The sequence below is a fragment of the Gossypium hirsutum genome, chromosome D03 (genome assembly GCF_007990345.1).
Source record: "Gossypium hirsutum isolate 1008001.06 chromosome D03, Gossypium_hirsutum_v2.1, whole genome shotgun sequence".
In the NCBI taxonomy this organism is placed as follows: Eukaryota; Viridiplantae; Streptophyta; class Magnoliopsida; order Malvales; family Malvaceae; genus Gossypium; species Gossypium hirsutum.
Window position 1 is genome coordinate 10,861,380 of NC_053439.1, and position 9,643 is coordinate 10,871,022.

Genomic DNA, 9,643 nt, shown 5'->3' on the forward strand with positions numbered 1-9,643 from the left:
TTTTTTCCTTATCATGGGTATATCATAATTCTAATATATATATATGGGATAAATCTAAAAAATACATATAAATTTTGGTTCAATGTGCAATATTATTATCTTTAATTTTGTGTAATTTTATAATGAAATATTAATTTAATTCAATTTTTGCTAATTACTAACATAATTATCGATATAGCACCACTTTAAGTATACATATTGCATATTATAAATAATTATATATATCTAATATAAAAATAAATTAATGTATTTATTCATATAAATATGTACAATTGAATAAAATTAAAGTTTCATGTATGCATTTAAACAACAATCAAAGTTTTATGTGTATAATTGCACCAAATCAAAGTTCATGTATCAAATTGGACATCAGATCAAAATTCATGTTTATTTTTTAGATTTATCCCTATCTATATTAATATTTAAAATTCTTATTGAGTTGGTGCCACCTTTCAATTAGGTATCTACTCAGTGGAGAATTTACCAAAAACCCTTTATTTTTTTAAAAAAAAATATATGTACTAGTCTACAATAGTAAATAAGATTCTTATTGAATTGGTGCCATCCTTCAACCGGTTCTCAACTCAGTGGAGAATTTACTAAAAGCCTCCAATTTTTACAAAACCATAGATATTATTTTTAGGTAATTTTATCTATTCATATAAAATCTAGAAAAATATTTCCACATGATGAGATTTGAACAAAAAAACATTATAACTTTTAACAATTTAATTTTACCATTTAAACTAAAACCATATTTAATTATTATGTAAAAATTTTTAAAATTCGTTATCACATCGTTAGTGTTTTATTACGAAATGGTCACTCTGTCGTTAAGCTCTATTACCTCCTAACGGCAGTCCTACATAGTAGTCCAAATGGGTTTTAAATGTCAACTTAGATCTCCAGCTAAGACGAGAATAAATTTTTAATTTTTTTTATAAAAGGAGAATACAATATTATACACTAAAACCTAATTTTCTCCTGTTTAATTAGGTGCAAAATGACTTAATTACCGTTTGAATCCTTCAAAAACGACTCCAAAGTAAACAACTAAACCTCCCCTATTTTCGTGGCTTCATATCAGTGAAGTCACTCCATCAAATTTCACCCACTCGACACTTATTATACATATAAACTAGGGGGCGGGGGGACAAAGAAGAAGAAGAAATTCTTTATACAAAGAAGGTAATTTTGCTTACGTTGTGTTTATCATTCCAAGTTCTCCACAAATGCTTACTTGGTGGTTCATGCATTCCATGTTGTTTGGCATCTTAGAAAAAAAAAAAAAAAAGGCAAGTGTAGGGAAGACATAAGAAAAGATAAAAAGTAAAAAAAAAAAAAGTGCTAACAAGTCATTTTAGGGATTAGTTTATTCTGAAATTTTAATGGTCACTTTTTCATCATTATCTTTTCTAGGTTTCGTTTCGATTGACTGGTGTTTTTGTTTTATACGTTTTGTCCATCTCTTGTTTTATTTTTACTCTAGAGTTACAGGCATTTTTCAGGTATATTGATGAATTACTGTAATATAATAATATTCGATGATACAATTACGGTTTGTATTTTAAGGTAATTTCCATGGCGTCAAGGTTTCAACACTTCCAAACAAAGACTATTCAAGTGTCACGGTTGGCGACCAAGAATGGAGGTCCTTATTACAAGGAGCTGAAGGAACGGGCTATTCAAGTTTCACAGTTGGTGACCAAGAATGGAGGTCCTTATTGCAGGGAGCTGATGGAACGGGCTATTCAAGTTTCACAGTCGGTGACCAAGAATGGAGGTTCTTATTACAGGGAGCTGATGGAACGGAACAAGACATACATCAAGGAACCATCCAGCGTAGAAACATGCCAATTGTTGGCAAAACAATTATTTTATACTCGACTCGCCAGGTAGTTTCTTCCAACGCCTTTCACTTTCACTCTACTGCTGAATATTTCATGCATGTTTAGTAATTAGTACAAATGCAAGAATCTACCAAGGCCAATGAATAGTACTTTATCCCTTCATCTTTTGGTCGTTTAAGATATACAGGGACAACCAATGGAACTTTTTGACAACTTGGGTATTCCTTGAATGATGCAAGTTCATGAAACCAATGATCAGTTATTGTGTTAAAAACTGCTATTCTTATTGGCTGTTTCTTTAAGTTATATAACATGATATAATCTGATTCTTAGCACCCGACCAGTCTTTTATAATTACTTATTGACAAATGCACTATCTACCCAAATTCGAGTGTGTTTTTTAAGTTATGTATATATTTGGAAGATGGTAGTCTGGTCCAATCATACTTGTGTATAGATGTCCATGACATTGGTACAAATTGTTGATGTAACTGCAGTATTCCAAGAAGATACGAGGCGTTCTGGAAAGAGCTTGATTCCCTTAAAGAGTTTCTGAAAACAAAGGAAGCTTGGAACATTGAAAATGCAAGCATGGCTGCTCTGATTGGAGTTGAGTGCTATGCCTGGTTCTTTGGTGGAGAGATAATTGGAAGAGGCTTCACAATTACAGGTTACCATGTTTAATATTCAACTTTATTTTTCTGAGAATTTGAATCAAGCTGATGATCCTTTTTGTCAACCGGACATCATTATTTATTAGCACAATAAGACTCTTTTAAACTAGTTTTAACTTTGTTAAATAAGACTTTATATTTTTATCGTACTTGTTGGCAAATATACTACTGCAAAATAAATTTATTAGCACTGACTGGAAAATAAACCAAGATTAAATAAATAAAGCATTATTGTATCGTGGAATAACCATTGCCTTAAAAACGAATTTTCCCTGATTGGTGTAATCGTATAGTGGACATCGTCCCCCAAAGTTAACACAGTTCTTCAATATTTGTACACTCGAATAAGGAAGGTAAAACTCAATTGGTATTGCTCTTATGAAATAATCTGAAAATAGAATTAATCAGAAAAATCACATTAGGATCAATTACCAGGAAAATTTGGAGGGGTCATAGACAGTCCCGCTTAAAACCCAAACTTCTAAATAGAATTTCCTCTAATGAAATTTAAGGAAAATTCTAAAGTTTTAGAAAGAATGAAAGACAGGAGAGAGAAAGAGTAGAAGAAGCTTTGTTTTTCAGTTGTGTCAAATGAAGGGAAAATGCCTCTTATTTATAAGATTTTGGAAGAGGAAAAACCGTAATTTAGCGAGGGTAAAATGGTAATATTTCATGTAACAGTCAAAAAAATATGTAATATTTTTGTAATTGTAAAAAAAACATTTGTAACGGTTGGAAATAATAGTTTGTAACTATTGAAAAATAAATTTTCATTACTAACATCCCCCACTAATGTAAAGTAATTGGAAATTTTGTAAATACAAGAAAAGATATGAGAAGAGCAACAACGAAATTAGCCGCTTAAACACTAGTATCTTGTGGATTTGAACTAGTACATAGTGAAATGAGTGATTCTTCTCTTAACAAGTGAACGAATCTTGAACTTGTTAAGATAGTGGTTAAATCATGACACACGACTAATCTTAGATCCAATTGATATTTCGCGATAAATTAACAAGTTTTAGCCAATACATCTTAGAATGTTGGTAAGTGCTCTAGAAAGACTGGCCAATGTCTTTTATAGAAGGTGGCTAGTTCTTCACACTTACATAGGTGATTTCAACAAGTCTCTCAATATAGACCATTTAACTCGGGACTATAAAATCATTAAGAGTATTTATTAAGCTGATCCTCTCAAATTTAAATTCGGTGAATTCATCAAGTTCGTCTCACTAGGACCACCCAAACTCTGGGATATGAACTCAATTAAGAGTAATAAACTCAACCTCACATGTTAGTGAATTCATCAAGTCCATCGCAATAGGACCACCCAAACTCTAGGATATAAACTCATTAAGAGTAATAAACTCAACCTCACATGTCGGTGAATTCATCAAGTCCGTCTTAATAGGACCACCCAAACTCTGGGCTATGAATTAATTAAGAGTAAGAACTCAACCTTATGCATGTACATCATTCGCCATAGGGATATGTAAAATGTACACTATGAGTCTTTCCATGGTTTCGTTTGACAACATTGAACTTAGAGAACTAAGTTGGGTATCCACCATGAATTCCTCAACCATTGGGCTTAAGACCCATCCCCCTTGACGTATCAAGAACCATTTTCCTACTTAATCATTTGGTTAGTGGATCAGTTAGGTTCTTTTCAGATCTCACGTACTCTAACACGATTACTCCATTCTTTATTAAATGTCTCACGGATTCATATCTTATTCGAATATGTCTCTTCTTACCATTCTAAGCTTGGTTCTTAGCAATGCAAATTGTGGCTTATGAATCACATAATAGAGATACATGAGGTACAAGTTTTCCCTATAAAAGAATCTCTGGAAGTAGGTTCTTAAGCCACTCAACCTCTTGCTTGGCTAAGTCAAGAGCTATAAACTCTAACTCTATCATGGAGCGAGCATTACAGGTTTGTTTAACAGACTTCCACGAAATGGTTGCTCCATCCAAAGTAAAGACATACACATTTGTAGAGCTTACCTCATCATTATCAGTTACCCAGTTTGCATCACAATAGCCTTCAATGACTGCATGGTATTCGATAAAATTCAACTCCGAAGTTACTGTACCTTTAAGGTTCTTAAGCAATCGCATTCTAGCATTCCAATGCTCATTGCTAGGATTATGGGCATATCTACTTAGTCTACTGATTATATAAGCAATATTACACCGGGTGTAGTTCATCAAGAACATAAGACTTCCAATAATTTTAGCATATTCTAATTGAGAAATACTATTTCATTTATTTTTTAACTATTGTATGCTAGAATCATAAGGATTTCTCACAGGGATTACATCAAAGCTATTAATTTTTTTAGCACTTTCTCTATATAGTGAGATTGGTTTAAAGTAAATAACTTGTCTAATTTAGTAACCTTAACACCTAAGATTACATCTACCTCTCCCAAATCAGTCATTTCAAATTTGGTAGATGATTTTTTTTGTTTTATTAATAATTTCTATATTGGAGCTGAAAATTAACATGTCATCCACATATAGACTTATGATAACACAATCAGAAGCAAACATCTTAGAATACACACATGTATATGCACCATTAACAATAAAACCAAAATTGTGAATAGTTTTATGAAATTTCTCATACCATTGTTTTGGAGCCTATTTGAGACCGTACAAAGACTTTCTGAGTCTACAGACTTTATCTTCCATACCAACTACCACAGACCCTGGAGGTTGCTCCATGTAGGTCTCTTCATCCAAATCTCCATTCAAGAAAGCTATCTTCACCTCCATCTAATGTACCAACAAATTGTGAATGGGAGCTAAGGCAAACAAAACACGAATGGTTGAGATCTTAGTTAGAGGAGAGTATGTATCAAAATAACCTATTCCAAAATTTTGAGTAAACCCTTTAACCACTAGACTTGCCTTATACTTTTGTATTGACCCATTTGGTCTAAGTTGCTTTCTAAAGACTCATTTATTACTAATAGGTCTATAACCTCTAAGAAAGTCTACTAATTCCCAAGTGTGATTAGACACAATAGATTCAAACTCATTATTAATAGCATCTCTCCAAAAACTAACATCTATTCAATTTATGGCTTCATCATAGGTTTTTGGATCCTCAACTATCAAAAATGCATAAGTAATAGAATCACTTATTAACTCTAAATCATTAACCTCAGTTACAAAGAAATTAAAGAAATCAGGTCCGAAACTAGTGGCAGTCTGTTGTCTTTTACTTCTCCTAGGTTTCACATTATCATTAAGAATATTTCTATTATATGTACTAGAAGAAGAAACATGCTCATATAATTTTGTATCAAGATTTATGCCAGATTTCTTTAAAGGAAAATTATTTTCACAGAAAACATCATCTCTAGATTTACATATGAAAAAATCATGCAAAGACATAAATCTATATGCAACATTGTTTAGAGCATAACCAACAAAAACAACATCAACAGTTTTAGATCTGATAGTGTTCTATTTAAAAGCAGGCAAACCTACTTTTGCTAAGCACCTCCACACTTTCAAGTATTACAGATTAGGGGCATAACCTTTCCGCAATTCATATGGGGTACAATCTAACTTTTTATTTTATTAAGAATATGGTTTACAGAAAGTATAGCCTCCTCCCACATGCTGTCAAGTAAACCAGAACTTAGAAGTAAAGCATTCATCATTTCTTTTAGAGTTCTATTTTTCCTTTCAACTATGTCATTTTGTTATGAGAAATAAGGAGCAGAAAATTCATGTATAATTCTATCTTTCTCACAAACCTCTTTAAGAAAATTAGTGTCATATTCACAACCTCTGATTTATAAAGAAGAAAAGTTTTATCAATTTCATCTTTTGATCTTAGTAGATAAAATTGTGCATTTAGAGTAATCATCTACAAATGTGATATAGTAGCGTTTTCTATTTTTATTGTAACACCCCAAAATCGGCCTGAAAGTTTAAGCTGAATTTGGATGAGTTACACCAACGTATTGAAAACTAATTTCTTTTCAGAGTTTTAACTTTGAAAACCATAAATTCATTTTAGTCAATTTTGGTGGTTTTGTAGTTTCATGTTAGAAATTGATAGATACTGATGAGATTATCAAAGAAAAACAAGGCAAGTCCAAAATAGAATATAGACCCAAAAGATCAAATCATATTTATATCAGTGCAAAACAATTTGAGCTCTCATACGTTGTCTGATCCTAAGTCTGATGTCTACCTGAATAGATAAAGGTAAGACAAAAGGTGAGCTACCAAGAACCGCGTATAACCAAACTCAGATACAAATAAACAAATCATAATATACAAATCGAAGTAACATAAAAAAACTTAATAATAGATATATAACCAGTACGGAATAGATCTAGAGTATCACAAAGATTTCAATAACGGTAGTACAACAGAACCGAACACAACAGAATAGAGCAGAATAAAACAAATCAAGAAGAACAGAACCGAATAAAGTAGAGTAGAACAGAACTATGTAGATGATGTGTATTATGCAGATGATGCATTTTTCAAATAGATCAGAATGCAGATTTATCAAAAAACATCCTACCCACTCTGCTACATACCAAAATAGAGTTCCCACATATCTCATCCAGCCAAATCACACCAACAAATAACTGTGGACTGTGCCACCAGAATTTTACAATTAAAACTACTAGATCAGATACATGTGGTCAAGCCACTATAATACAGCCAAGTTGTCAGAATAGAATTGTGGATAAACCACCAGATAATACAGATCATTAAACTGCCAGAAACTTCGTCCTTTCACATCAACCCAAATCTCATGCAATGTGTCATGGCATGCATATGCAGAATCACAATGATGAGCATTCAATAACAGAATCAGTAGACATGGGAGTCCATGTTTTGTAAAACAGACTTATCAAACCACAACAGATCATATCAGATTTGCCATGAAGTCACATACACGGTTATAAATCAGAATCAGTAACAATCAATCTAACATGTTTAGATATCATATATTCCTCATCAATAGAGTAACGCAGAGGCGTACCAACACATTTAACAAAATAAAAATCGTACTTGGATAATTCGCACATATTAGACAATAGCACATTACGTTCTGACAGATCCTACTCACTTAAGTTCAAACATAGTAGACATACATATAGAATACAAGTTTTTCATCATCATATCATCATATTTCAAGTTATATAGCCTAATTCAGATTGTACGGGCCCTACAGTAGGCCTACTTTCATTTCGTCCAACGTTTGTTGTAACACCCTTAACCCATATCCGTCGCCAAATTAGGGTTAGGAGGCATTATTAAGCATAACAAAACTCAAAACAGACATACATTAAAGTTTAATAATTTTAAACAACTACATACTAATAAATCCATAATAAACAATTGTATTTATTTACTCTATACAATATTTCAACATTTAAACTTTATCTAGTCTATACATGTCATAAGTTAAAATTTAAAAGTTTTAATACCAAGACAGTAGATAGAGTGATGATCTTGCTGACGATCCCTGAGCTTAAAGCTTGATCTTTAAAACTATAAAACAAAGAAACGAATACAAACAAGGTAAGCTATTATAGCTTAGTAAATCTAAAGCTTAACAAATTATATAAAGAAGAAAAATAAAAATAAAAACAATTAAATAAGTTCTTGGTATATCTATTGAATTTGCAAAAACCACATATATATTGTCTTTTGAATATTTGCTATTCATAATCCCCTTATTTATAATCAAACATATGAATTCACAAAATACAAATCACTAAACTCATATATAAATATAAACAATATGTACACAACCAATTTATATATATATGCATTCATCAAAAGTCCTACTTACGAATGCATTACATATTATTTTCATATAATCATATGCATACGAAATTTTCATAATTTAAAACTTAATGTATATACATTTCAATTATGAATAACCGAATGCTTATGTATTTGCACCTAACAAATTATCATAACCATATGAGTATACATATACATCAAATAAATATATTCAGATATAATCACATTTACCAAAATATATATAACACCGAGTACAAACATATTCCTTAAAAACATATACCAAATGCATATATAAATTTACTATATGCATATAACCAAATATATATATAATTTCATATATAACAAGTGCAATAAACCGTGTATATATATATAAATATATATACTCTCCAAATATATAATAACAAGTATTTATCTGCTCATCAAACTTATTAATCAAATATATATACTTGATCTTCAAATATATATATAATATTTACATATCAAGTACATATTCAAAATATTCAAACCAGTAATATAAACAGATTCACCGACATTTAGCCTGCTAGGTTTTAAAACCTAATTTAATACACCGGCTTTTAGCCTGCTAGACTTAAAGTCTAAATAATTTCACTGGCATTAAGCCTGTTAGACAATGAGTCTAAATTATATCACTGGCATCAAGCCTACTAGACAATAAATCTGAATTACATTCGATCACTTTATATTAGTCGTTCAAACTAACAACCTCATATATTCATTTCCATTCAAGAACTTTCGCATGAATAATTTCACATAATCAAAACTTTCTTAAACATATATAAGTTTCATACCTAAATTCATTTCAAGAACATATACGCATATACTTGCTTCATCGAATTTCATAATATCTTACACATATATCCTACCTAAATTCGAATTAAGCACCTATTCATGTATGTAAACATATCCAATCAAATATAGCATATACATATATTTTCAACTCACACATAAACATACCTATTCAATACTACATATATACTCATGAATTACATGTCTTAAATCAATTCCAAAGGTTTATACATGTATATACATATATATATGTATATTTGAACCTTATATAATAACAAGTTATAAATACCTTTGAATCTAAACCAAGAATTTATACATATTCAATATTCATACTTTAACTAAATTCAAAAACTTATATATATAGATTCGAGTGTTTTAAACATGCGAATACATATACATATATACTTACTTATTCGAATATAATCCATACTTATATACATTTTATATTTTTATTTCAAACCATAAATTTATACAAGATTAAACTTGTATTTTCGAACATTATAATTATATAAATTA

The 9,643-nt window shown here is 30.6% G+C and overlaps 1 protein-coding gene across 1 annotated transcript; it reads left to right on the plus strand.

Moving 5' to 3' along the window:
• The first annotated feature begins 1,044 nt into the window (after positions 1–1,044).
• Positions 1,045–2,673, plus strand: LOC107950672 (uncharacterized). Its single transcript, XM_016885560.2, has 3 exons — positions 1,045–1,188; positions 1,573–1,895; positions 2,348–2,673. The coding sequence occupies exons 2-3, from the start codon at positions 1,582–1,584 to the stop codon at positions 2,532–2,534; spliced, it is 501 nt and encodes a 166-aa protein (XP_016741049.1). The 5' UTR covers positions 1,045–1,188; positions 1,573–1,581; the 3' UTR covers positions 2,535–2,673.
• Positions 2,674–9,643: the final 6,970 nt, after the last annotated feature.